Raw genomic sequence first — 13612 nt, forward strand, 5'->3', positions numbered from 1 at the left:
GGGGAATACAATTCGTTAGGCAGAATCATGAAAAACACATTGTTTTAGTTAAAACGAAACAGTGATTTCCTGTCAAAGAAAAATTGCACTGGATTGAGTGAAGCGGTCAAGGAAGATTTTATACAAAAGTATTGCAACAGAGGTCAAGAGTATTGGGAGATTGAACTCCATTCCATTGAAACAATTCCATTGAAGCGCTGGGCTGAGCTAGTGGAAATATACTGGAGGACATTGGGGAGGGAGGGGATTTGGCCAATGTGATGAGGCCATCTGTGTTTGCTAATTGGATCTTATGTAAGTTAGGCTCCTACCCTCCCACAGAGCCTGGAAGATGGAAGTCCAATCTTTCTTGATGATTACATTTCAAAGGGGTGGCTCCCAGGTCCTTGAGAAAGATATCCCTGGATTGTAAAACTGGCAAGGGGTTGGATGAAGATTTACACCTCAAGGGGCAGAGACACAATTTACAATCATAAGTTTTATAAAGTAAATGCTGTAAGAAAAGGGAGGTCAAGAGCTTAAAGTCAGAAAGAAACTTGTCTATAGTTGAGCTGAGGGCAATGTTAAGGCTGTCTTGATCACATGCATCACTGATAATGTCCCTTCTTGCCTCTGAAATAAAAATTATTACAACTGTCTACAAGCCAGGGAGCAAGCCCTTACCAGGAACGGAATCTGCCAGTCCCTTGATCTTGGACTTCTCAGCCGCTAGAACTGTGAAAAATAAATGTCTGTTGTTTAAAATAAATAAGGAAATCATGTAATTCAATAAGATAGTGTATTCAAAACCGAATTAAAAGAATACTTAAGCCCAGAGGTAAACAAATCTCATGAATTGAGAATGTAATGCTATATTAATGTGTTTTGGCATTTACTAATTGAGGAAATATGAAATGATTTAATCAATCGAATGTCTGAAATTGGTTTTGCACTTTACATTTTTGATAATACTATGCCCTAGTAATGCTGGCTTTTCTACCATTAAGTGGAAATGATGTCTGCTGGGTACAGGAGAGTGACTTCAGTTTGTTGACCCAGAAGAAGTGATATGAGAATATTTGGCTCATGACAGCTTATCATCTCAGTCTGGCTAGGGAAGATAAAAAAAAAAAAAGAAGGTAGAGAAGCGAAAAATGATTTTTAAATCTCTGGGATATTGCCAGTAGGCTCTCTCCGATGCATGATGTCATTTACTGAAATGACCTGCCTCCCTGTAAAAGATCTAAATCAAAACTTTTAGAAAGGTATTATAATGGGCTTAGAAAGCAAAACATGGGCAGATCCTGATTATCATCTGAATTTCTAGACATTATGTGCTAAAAATCATTTTTCCAAAACTACTAGTCTGAATGAAATAAAACTTTCTGTGGTAAAAACAAAATTAACGTACAGAATTTGGCATATTTGTAACTTTATTCTAGCCTTCCAGGGGAAATTTGGCTGTCATAAAACTTGCAAATCAAATACACAAATCAAAATGCCTGTGTAGAGAAAGCTTGTAAATATTTACTTTTCAAAGCCCTGCATTATTAAAGATTTCAGAAATGTCCAGTCTGGCAATACAAGAAGTAAGACTGAAAGTCAGTCTGCCAGTTTGCTGTGAGGGAAAATTGATTGACAGCAAAGAACTGAAACAGGAGACAATTTAGTGAGGTATTATTAATTAAGAACCTTGCTGGGGAGTTGAAGTGAAAAAGCATCTCTTTTTCATCATATCAAAAATTCCAAAACAAAGCAATACATACATCTTTGAAATGTAGTTTACAAGTGATTAAGCTGTGTAGGTGTGGGGCAATTGTATGTGTGTGTGTGTGTGTGTGTGTGTGTGTATTTCAGCTGAGTGCTTAAACTTCTGTTTGAAAACTGGATAAAAAATACCGTGCAGCAAAGAAAAGTATTCTGTACTTTCAGTTTGGTTACAGTACCAGCTTTTTCAGTAGGTTGTATAAATTTAGACCATGTTATTATACCCACGTGACTACAAATTTAATTCAATCTTATATGCAGTAAATACTTTTTTAAGCACCTACTCTGTGTCCAGCAATGTGCCAGACACTTGGGGTCTGTCAATGAATAAAACAGGTGAAGACCCCTGGTCTCATTGAGCTTATATTCTAATAAATATAACACATAAACACTAAATATATGACATAAAAATCATATGCTATATTAAAAGATGGAGATTTCTGTCCAAAATGAAAAAGTGGTTCAGGGGAAGACAAATAGGAGTATCATTGTGGAGCAGAAGAAATTTTAAATGGGGGAGGTCAGGAGATACAAGCCTCTAAGAGAGGGTAGCATTCAAGCAAAAGACTTATAGGCAGCAAAGGTAATAGCCCAGAGTGTCTCAGAGAAGAGCGTTCCTGGAGAAACAAGAGCTTAATAAAGCTCCTGAGATGGAAAATGACTGATGTTCAGTTTATTCAAAGAATGGCAAGGAGGCCATTGTAAATGGAGACCAGTGAACTGGGAAGAAGAAAAAGAGAGGTAGAGATGATACGGGGGTGGTTTAAGGAGGCAGATCATTGAGGACATTGCAGATGGCTAGTGAGAACTTTGTCTTTCACTCTGTAGAGTTGAGAGTTCTTGCAATATTGCAGTATTTTGTGCACAGGTGTAATATTTCACACCTGTCGTGTAGAGAAGAGAGTCTCAGTGGGCACAAGAAGAGAGAGAGAGACTTATTAGGTGACTGTTGCAAGAATCCAGGCTTGAATAATGTGGCCTGAATCAAAGGAGCATCCAGGAAGGCAGAAAAACAGCAAGATTCTTAATAATAAAGTAGCACCAACAGCATCTTCTGGTGGTTTTGTAGTATGGTATGAGAGAAACAAAGAGGTCATGCGTGACTCCAGTTTTTTTTTGTACTGAGAAACTGGAAGGATAAGATTACCATTATATGGGTCTGGGAAAAGGTGTGAATAGAGGAGGATTCAGAAGGAGAATGGAAAATCAGTTTTGGAAATGTTAAAGAGATCAAGTAGAATGGAATACACCAGTCTTGGGTTCAGGGAAGGGGTGTAGGCAGATTTATGAATGAGGGAATTTTTGACATGTGGGTAATGCTTAAATTCATCAGGCTAAGAGAGATCACCAAGGAGTGAATGAAGACAGAAAAGCAGCAGAGCAGAGGTCTGAGACCTGGAGAGTCTCAACTTTAAAAAGTAATGTGAGATAAAAGAAGAAACCAGCAATGAGAGCGAGAAGGGGCAAACAATTAGGTAGCAAGACAATTAAGAGAAGGTGCTTTTGTGGAAGCTAAGTGAGCAAAGTCTCTTCGGGCATCAGGAGTGGTCACCAGTATCAAACACCACAGATTGTCCATGTGAACAGAAGTCTGAAGCCTGACCACTGGATTTAGCAACATGGAGTTCTTGGTGACTTTGACAAGAGCACTTGCAGTTGAGTGGCAGAGATTGAAAATCTGATTGGAGTTGGCCCAAGAAAGAATGGGGTGAGAAAAATTGGAGAGTGATGTGGACCTATGTTATTCATTAAAAGAAGCAAAAAAAAAAAAAAAAAAAAATTAGAACGGGATCAAGAGAAGTTTTTTCTTTTAAAATGAGAAAAAGTCCGGGCGCGGTGGCTCAAGCCTATAATCCCAGCACTTTGGGAGGCCGAGACGGGCGGATCACGAGGTCAGGAGATCGAAACCATCCTGGCTAACACGGTGAAACCCCGTCTCTATTAAGAAATACAAAAAACTAGCCGGGCGAGGTGGCGGGCGCCTGTAGTCCCAGCTACTCGGGAGGCTGAGGCCGGAGAATGGCGTGAACCCGGGAGGCGGAGCTTGCAGTGAGCTGAGATCCGGCCACTGCACTCCAGCCTGGGCGACAGAGCGAGACTCCGTCTCAAAAAATAAATAAATAAATAAATAAATAAAAAAAATAAAATGAGAAAAATAAGAGCATGCTGATGCAACAGTGCACTGATGGGAATTATCCGTTAAAGAGAAAATAAAAATAATGAAGCAGGAGAGAGAGAATTGTTGAAGCAGTGACTGTGAGAAGGATAAGCACAAGTAAGGGGCCCAACGAATGGCTTATGTAACTAGAAAGCACGGCAAACACTCTGCAGGCACAGCAGGACCTAGCAGTCCTGATCTTGTTTTCAGAACTTGGTCTCACTTCATTTCTCAACTCTCCTTCTCTCTCTTTTGGCCTCCCTCAGACAGGCTTTCCACAACAATAGCTCCTACAGCTTGATGCCTGTATCTTATCTTCTTAGCATTAATAGCAGAAAAGAGTCTGTTCTCCAATAGTCATCACAAAATCCTGAAATTGCTCTGTGGTCATGGCTCAAGGTCACCTGCCCATCCTTGAAACAATCACTGTGATCAAAGTAGGCAAGGTCAAAATTCAGAAGTAAACATAAGACCAACAGCAACATACGCAGCACCAGTAGAGTCACGTTCTCTTCCAGCTGAAACAAATGACACTGGTAAAAATACAAAGCTATTAAAAGGCTGTAAATGGTGGCCTGGGGACACCGCACACCATTTAAGGGAGCCAAACAAATATTGGCACCACGTTCTTTCCATTTTCTTACATTATTATAATTTTATGTCAAGATCAAAATGATCTGGGCACACTTGGACTCTTGGGGAAATCTAGATGAAATCACATTTGAAAAAAAGTAATTATCTTGGAGGGAAACTTTCCTATGACAATTTTAATTAAGCCAATTATTTTCTAGGAATTTAGATATCCTAATGGTGGCTAGAACCGTCATTCAATTATGTTCACTTGTGTTTTGTGTCCTTGAACATCTGTGTCCTTCTACACTTTAAAATCTCGGGGAAGAAATGTAATTCCTTCTGTCTCTGCAGTCTCTGCTTGAATAAAGTTGACACGTCGCCTTTACTGATGACCACCAGGAATGTGTGTCATGCCATTTTTAATATTACTACGGGATAAAGGTGATTCTTACCTATATTTAAAAACTCCAACTAAGAGTATTTTTTCTTCACTTTTTCCTTTCACTTCCCTGAAATTTTAAGATGTGTCTCCCTGACCAGCACTAAATACTGGTGATATTTAGTAGATGGGATATATGAGTCTTAAACATAATTCAGCCAGCCAGGTAATTTATAATTAAATCACGCTGAATAAATTATTTGAACATATTCTTGGAATAAAATATACTACTATGAGGCAAAGATAGTTGTAATTACTCCAGGGGTAAAGAATGAAAAATGGGGTGATTTGTAAAGTGACATCCTCCCACAGATTAAAATAGTATTAAAAGTAAGTAATTTCTCACCTGCACTAAAATATTTGCATAGTATTTGGAAAATTTACTTAGCCTCTGTAAATATTTTTGTTTTTTTTTCTTTTTAAGAGATGTTAAAACATATTGCATCTCACAAGATAATTTTAATAATTAAGTTAATATAATGTATGCAATTTCTAGTAGTGTGGTTAGCATACAGTAGGCACTGGATAATTTTTAGTTTGCTTTTCTTACAATTCAGAACAACACATGTTACAGAAGCAAGTTCCTCAGAAATCTGATGTTGAAAAGTGGTAGGCAACAAATAAAAGAGATGTTGTGTTTTGTGGTCAATCAGTTACTAATTTTTTTTTTTCAAAACTGAACTTTGCCGTGATCGTAACTCTCTTTGGAGCCAATAGCAGTAATAATTTTCATAATTCAAAACACACTAACTGCCACATGCTCTGATGTTGGTTGAATGTGGAAGAAATCAATAGGCACTTAATGTGCTTTTAAAATGTAATTCTCATAATGTAATTCTCATTCCAGCATTTAAGAGTCTTGTGAATGGGGAGAACTTTTATTTTTAAATGTGAGCTTTTAGTCTGTAATATGAAGAGTTAAGACATTTTTCCATTTGAATAGATTTATGACGCTTTATTATGCCAAGTCTCAGTAACAAGGTTAAGGCAGGAGAAAGAGGAGGGTGGAACAGGGAAAGGAAACCTGCAGTATGGGGACAAATATGAACTGGTGGGGGCAAGACTCTTGTTTTTGTTTTGTAGGTAAATTATCATTCTCCATGGAAGAGAAGGGGTTGAGAAAAGATGGTCTTTAGTTTCATAAGAATTGGTTTCTTATGATATTGAATATATTGGCATACTAAAATCATGAGCTCAAATAACACTTAACCAGCAGCTAAAAGGTTTTGTTAATAAACAAAATAAATAAATACATTTTATTTTTTAGTAATACAGAGTTTATAATTTGCTGGAGTTAGTCATCACTTTCTCCATTGAAAAAGTAAATATGACAATAGTGTGTTTCTGAGGGCTGTGCGGTTTGGCGGTGGTCTCACAGCTGGTGGTCTAACCTCAGCTGCAGTTACGTTTGCATTTCATGTCACTAGCTGTCATCATAGGCTGGCAATAAAAAAAGAAGTCTGCAAAGAATAATCAATTTATCTCTATCGGTCTATCTGTCTAGCTTATGTCTTCCATTTTACTGTTTAGCATTTGTCTTAAAATTAGAACAAGCCTAACACTCTATCACACACTAATGCCATGTGCATCTGCAGAGCGGCACAGCTTAAAACCCAGTAGGGATATTTGGATTCCCTGTGGCCAACTTATCTGGTTGAAATTACTTGGTATAGCCTAGAAGCATCTGAATTTCCATTACTTTATCAGTGTACCTCGTTAATGATATAGCTTAATTTGCATACCAGTTGTACCTTTTCACCACAGGTAAGAAATTGAAATGTTCAAGGTCAATTAACTGTGAATGTTTCAAGTTGGCTGGTGCAGCTGTAACTATGAGCAGCGCTGGGAAGAGGGAGCAGTCGGTGAGAGGTTCTTTCTCCTGATGAGAATTGATGATCCGATTTTAACTTACTAGAATCACACTGATTCTTTTTTCCTTGCTGTGTTTCTGTCATGTGTTCGCTTTTTTAAATACTGGCCTGTAGAGGCATGGAAATGCAAGGGAAATACTATGAAATTCTGGACTTTAGGAAAACATATTCTCAATTCCGGCTTTAAACCATTACAGTTAACTAGAAAGGACAAGAAGCAAACTAATCAGTGTTTTCTCAGAGGTATCAGCTGATACAGATGCAATTCCAAATGTGGAATTTCCAGGCTGAGATGGTGGCATTCTAAGGGCACTTCATTCACCCTTTCTTAACTTTTCCTTGTGAACAAACAAAAATGACAAAAATACAGAGAGATGTGCAGTTGCAGCAATAAGAGAATTAAAGATACTTGATTAGCACCAGACTCTAGATGACTTTCAATTTGTAAAGTTTTGACAGGGCCTGGAGGGAAAGAATAAAATTAGATAGGACAGTGGAGGGAAATATGCATCCATGTGCCATGTCCATCATGTGCCTGTACTTCAAAGAAGTGGTCCATTGTTAACTACAGGAAGCGAAGTTAACCCTACTGCCTGGTAGCTTAATCCTGAGGTTCCCTGATCTCTGTCAGTGTCAGCGAGTCTTTTCTACACCACTGGGAACCACTGATTCCCATCTTTGCATCCTGACACTATGAGAGGCACTGTTGTGTCCTAGTTAGGGGCATGGTGCCTCTTGACTGCTTCACGGGTGAGGGCAAAGTGTTCAGACTCTTGGTATCTGATGCACCATCTACTATGTAGATTGCACTGAGAATTAATTAACAAGGCCTTCACAAAGTGCCTGACAAAAAGGACTCCCTTGCTCAGCAAATGGGAAGTAATACGGTATTAGAATAAGTAGAGGAGGATGGATGGTGTTTCGTCACATCCTGAAAAATGAAGGATGGAGGAAGCATTGATTCAGATTTTAAAATAACGCCTCAGGAGCAGTTCTCACAGAGTTCAAGAACTCCCCGAGCTATTTGTGGCAGGGTGCTATTTAAAGTGTACTTCAGATCATTCAAGAACACATTCCGTATAAACAACAGTCTGCAAGGGTAGGAAGTGCCCTTCGTGGACACCAGGGCCGTGCCAAACAAATGACCCCGAGACACCCAGGGACCATGTCTAAGCAACAAGCACTCTTGCTTAAAAGATGAGAATAATTCTCAGCAAACTATAGCAAGAACAGAAAACCAAACACCGCATGTTCTTACTCATTGGTGGAAATTGAACAATGAGATCACTTGGACACGGGAAGGGGAACATCGCACACCGGGGCCTATTGTGGGGAGGGGATGGGGAGAGGGATAGCATTAGGAATTATACCTAATGTAAATGACGAGTTAATGGGTACAGCACACCAACATGGCACATGTATACATAGGTAACAAACCTGCACATTGTGCACATGTACCCTAGAACTTATAATAAAAAAAAAGATGAGAATATTGTACTTTATAAGCATACAGGTAGATAATATTGGTGTACAATGAAACTGCACCCAAAATCACAGGTTCTTTAAGAACAAATACAGAGAAAATTAAAAGTCAGAACATAAACAAAAATCAAGTATGTAAAAAATTTCTGGATCCACAAAAGAGGAAGAACATTGTGCTTTTGACACATGGAGTGGAATACACTTTTGAATAATGATTAACTTTAAGAAAGATGGAAAATTGACGATGTATCTAATTCTAAAGACAGTAAGAAACAGGGATTATACCTGAATGCAAAGTCATTAGTGTGATGCCGTCAAGAGAGGAACTTCTTATAATATAATGTTTAAAAAGAATTTCAACTTATTTATTTTAGATTAAAGGGTACATGTGCAGTTTGTTGTAATATAATTTTTTAAAATGCTGCTTTGACCCAGTTTTGACCCTGGCTAGGACTGGGCACTTTCCTTTCTTAGCAGCTGATGATGTCCATATTCCAACCACTTCCTTTGTTAGGTTCTCACCCTTTGGGGTCACTAAGCATCACTGCTGGGACAGGTACCAGACAACTAGTGCCCTAGTGCCTCCTAGATAAATTGTTCAAATAAGCCAATTCACAGGAAGCCCACCAAGCCTAGCTAGCTAGCCCTACCCTGCTTGTCATACAGAAGCTGCCTCCTACAGCTCCAGTTTGCCGTTATCCTGTCCCCTGGTGCATCCCCCTGTGTGGTCCTGCCTGGCGTCTTCTCTTGTTTGTAGTTGTAAGTAGCAGAGTTCTGCCCTTCATCTGTCAGAGTGTTATTAGGCTATGTTCCACCATCAAAATAATCATGAAGTCTTACAGAGCGGTTGTCAACACTGGTGTGTGCCTTCAGGTCCTACAATGGCATACACCCTACCATAAGAGCAGACATTTATTGAGCATTTCTTTGAATGAGGTCTTGTACTCAAGGTTTCATAAAATGGATCGTATATGCCAAGAATAATGCTTGAATTAAAACTATATAAATTAATGGTAACCTGTATCTAAAATTCCAGACCTTATTATCAGAGCCTCAAGGTGAGCAGCAAAAGAATGGGGGAAGAAAATGTGCTAACATTCTTATTTGGGGTGCTATGTAATTGATGTGGCATTTAAAACATTAAATGTTAGATAAATGTGGATTCGAGAATGGGTCAAACCCTATTTCATAACTTTTACAATGATGATATGTTACTTGTATTATCAGCAATGTTAAATCTCAAAAGAATTCCCCAAATTATTATATTAAACTGGAAGAATGAAGCATCTTAACAAGATATAAAGGAGTCACATCTACAGTATTTTGGTGTGTGTTGGATGAAATATAACACAATAAATTATGCTCCACACATTACTTCCTTGAACATACATCACAACTTGTATTCTTTACTTCTGAGTGATCAAGCACAGCTTCCTCTATGATTTCCTTGGTTCTCTTTTCCCGCATCCTCTTACCCACTACCCTCCTCCCACACAGGATAGAATCAGTGGTGTGTTGGTAAACTGGCTGGGGTGGGGGCAGGTGCTTATTTGCAGAGTTTGCAATTTCCGTGGTTTAAATACTCTCATCATGACCAATTGCAAAGATGGTTATGTTTAATAACTAGCTTGCAAAATTGAAAAGTTAATGATTGTCTCTCACAAACTGTTGGGAGTGAGCTCCAGCCCACCACCAGATAGAGCATCTTCATTATGTTATTTTCTCCTGCACACGCCCCATCATTAATGTGTGTTTCAAACATGGTTTTCAACATCTGTCCCTCCCAAAAGACTGTAAATATTTTGAGGGCAGGAACTATTTCTTGACTTGTTTTCCCAGACTTATCAATGTACTTCCTTCTCTAAACATGATCAAAAGTAGATTTTTAGTTCCACCATAGCTTTAGTTCCTTCATAGCTTGAAGTTATTTCTTTACATCCAGTCCTGGGCAGAGGGGTAGGAGAGCAGACCATTACCCAGCATGTGTGCGATAGACATGCTAGTTCCCCGTGTTGGCAGGAATGTTCACCTATCAAGTTAAACATTTCAAATCTTCAGCAAGACCCCTAGTTCTCCCAGTTTTAGGAGGCTGTAAAACCTAGAAATGAACACAATTAATTAACATAGAAATCATACAATTATACTAAATTTTTAACTCTATGTTTTTTTACGATTATAAGAAGTTTCATGTTTTGGAAATTTAAGTTCCATAGAGGAATACAGTCTTACTGGCATTTTGACTGTACTAACATAGATTTTTAACTAACTCTCCTTTCTCAATTTTCTCCTGTTTCTATTTTTAATAAAAGGAGCTGGTGGCTGGTCTCCACTTGTGTCTAACAAATACCAGTGGTTGCAGATTGACCTTGGAGAGAGAATGGAGGTCACCGCTGTGGCCACTCAAGGGGGATATGGTAGCTCCAACTGGGTGACCAGCTACCTCCTGATGTTCAGTGATAGTGGCTGGAACTGGAAACAATACCGCCAAGAGGACAGCATCTGGGTATGTTCTTTAAAAAAAGACATAGTATCTCGGGGAAAGAAGTATAGTCAGTACTGCATCTTGTTTACCGATCTCTTAAGTAGAAATACAGAATTTCAGACTTACATTGAAAACATTTTCCAAGAGAAAGTATGGTAAATGTTCATTTTCTAATACATTTTGTGGTAAATTTATGAGAATGCTAAGGGTAAATTTATTTTACAGGGTTATCAAAAATTGAAAACAACCCTATTAGTCCATTAAATAGTGTGGGAGTCTAAGAAATAAATAAGACTTGTATAAAAAATTTTTTTGTTCAAAAACATAATAGTCTCGCATTGTTATTTATTTATTTATTTATTTATTTATTTATTTATTTACTTTTGAGACAGAGTCTCACTGTCACCCAGGCTGGAGTGCAGTGGTGCGATCTCGGCTCACGGCAAACTCCGCCTCCCGAGTTCAAGCAATTCTCCTACTTCAGCCTCCCGAGTAGCTTGGATTACAGGTGCCCACCACCACACTGGCTAATTTTTGTGTTTTTAGTAGAGACGGGGTTTCAGCATATTGGCCAGGCTGGTCTCGAACTCCTGGCCTCAAGCAGTCCACCTGCCTCGGCATCCTAAAGTGCTGGGATTATAGGCGTGAGCCACTAAGCCCAGCCTGCATTGTCTTTATTTAAAATTAGTCAAAATAATTTGTTCCTTTTATTTCTTCTGATAACTGAGATTTTTGAAACCCTGTTTCTTTCTCTGGTATATGGGAATTTATATATATAATAGGTGGAGTTGTATATGTATCTATAAACCCCTTATCTATAAACCCTTCTCTAGTCTCTGTAAAGTGTATAAATGTGTAAATTGCTGTGTGTTCTAAACAGTGGTGCAGCTCCTGTAAGAGGGAGACTGGGAAAGAGGCATTTTGTGATAAAGCGGGTGACATTTGTAGTTGATTGATAAATAAACCTGGATATGGCATATAAACACCTGATGGAAGAAGGAAGCTAAAGGAGGTTTGATGACAAAGAAAAGACTTCTTTCTTAGTACAGAAAAATATTTGTTTGGATCTTATGTGGGCTAAGAACAACACACTGCAATCAAAGAACTATATTTCCCCCTCTGGCTGAGCTGCTGGAACCAGAGAAAATGGGTTACTTAATGAAGCATCATTCTTAGCACATAGATAATTTGGAAGCCTATTTGGGCACATAATGATAATTTTCTTTGACCAGTCAATTGTCTCTTTTTTGAAACTTCGTACAACTCCGTCATACATTATAAACTCATTGAAGAAATGGACTGTGATTTACTCACTTTTGTATCTTTAAAGCTCTTGGTGGCCATTCAATCCATGCTTATTGATGTAATTGGATTTGAGAGAAGTAGCCTTGCTCTTTCTCTAGAGGGAGCAACAGTGGGGCTAGAAGAAGTTGCCTATAAGCAGTTTTAAGAGAAGCTGTTTAAAATCCAAAGCAAGTTGAAGCTGTAAGAGGAAAAAACCAAAACAAAACAACACACACACCCCAAAACTCCAAACACTGGGTATTACGGTTCAACTAATTCCATGAAAGCCGTTCAAACTAGGGATAAAATAAACAGTAATTATGAACCAATAACAATAAAAACGTAATGAGGTTATTTATTTAACTAGATATTTGGATTATCTTCTACTCTTTTTTGAATTAAGCATTGGAATTTAAGCTAGATAAGTAGTGGCTAATGCATGCTAATATTTAGGTATGTTAATTAAAGTGTATTTTTTTAAAAAAGTGATCAGTGAATCAGGAAAATTGTTGTACTTCTGTTAAGCAAGCTTGGGGAAAGCCAAATCCAGGCACCGCCATTTACGTTACTTGCTCACTCTTATTAAACTTGAGGCACTCATGGTGAAATGGTGGCATGAATGCTATCCTTGCTAATCCAAACCAATAGAAGTAAAAACATGGCATCTATCATAATCCTGTTAAGGTAACATTGCTTTCTAGACTCTGCTGTAATTTGTGGATTTACTCAGTGTCTTCCCCTCTTGAGTGTGAGCTGTGTAAATACTGTACCTTGTGACCTTTCATCTCGGCATCCCCAAAGTGTAACAGCACCTGGCATCTCACAGTCAAATATTAAATGTTTATTGAAGGAATGAGTGAATAAAATGCACTTTCTTGTAGAATACTCTTCTGATCACTCTAAAAGTGACTCTCTCTTGCCCGCATCACCTCTTCTTTTTAGTACATTATGCTGTACTAATTTCATATACCAGTTAGAATGGCACATTTTTCTTTTCCCTATAAATTTTGAGCTTTTTTATGAGCCAGATTTTCTTTTTCTAATCTTAGCATTTCTGGCATCCAACATCCAGTGTGGCACATGACTTTTGTTGAGTAAATAGGTGAAAGAACCAATAAATGAATGGATTTGAATATGTCAGTCTGCTAATCTGTGCCTATCTTTGTCCAAATTTCTGGAAGGTATCAAAAGTTCATTAACTCACTGAAGAAGACTGGGCATTGTGGCTCACACCTGTAATCCCAGCACTTTGGGAGGTCAAGGTGGGAGGATCACTTGAAGCCAGGAGTTTGAGACCAGCCTGACCAACATGGTGAAACCCCGTTGCTACTAAAAATACAAAAAAGTTAACTGGGCATGGTGACATGCACCTGTAAACCCAGCTAGTTGGGAAGCTGAGATGGGAGGATTGCTGGAACCTGGGAGGTAGAGGTTGCAGTGAGCTGAGATTGCGCCACTGCACTCCAGCCTGGGTGACAGAGTGAGACTCCATTTCAAAAACAGAAACAAAACAAACAGCAACAACAAAATCACTGAAGAGATAAGGTATATCAGAGCAAAGCAAAGAAAGATTCAGC

The 13612-nt window shown here is 38.5% G+C and overlaps 1 protein-coding gene across 3 annotated transcripts in view; it reads left to right on the forward strand.

Annotated features, from left to right (window-relative positions):
• Nucleotides 1-13612, forward strand: part of LOC105491252 (contactin associated protein family member 4) — a 280044-nt gene that overhangs the window by 70944 nt on the left and 195488 nt on the right. The window contains exon 3 of one of the 3 annotated variants that reach the window (XM_011757456.3): nucleotides 10579-10772. The exons of the other annotated variants lie outside the window; for them this stretch is intronic. Within the exon in view, the coding sequence (XP_011755758.2) occupies nucleotides 10579-10772 (194 nt within the window). The remainder of the gene's footprint in view (nucleotides 1-10578; nucleotides 10773-13612) is intronic. 3 annotated transcript variants of the gene reach the window in all.

The sequence above is a fragment of the Macaca nemestrina genome, chromosome 18, assembly GCF_043159975.1.
Source record: "Macaca nemestrina isolate mMacNem1 chromosome 18, mMacNem.hap1, whole genome shotgun sequence".
In the NCBI taxonomy this organism is placed as follows: Eukaryota; Metazoa; Chordata; class Mammalia; order Primates; family Cercopithecidae; genus Macaca; species Macaca nemestrina.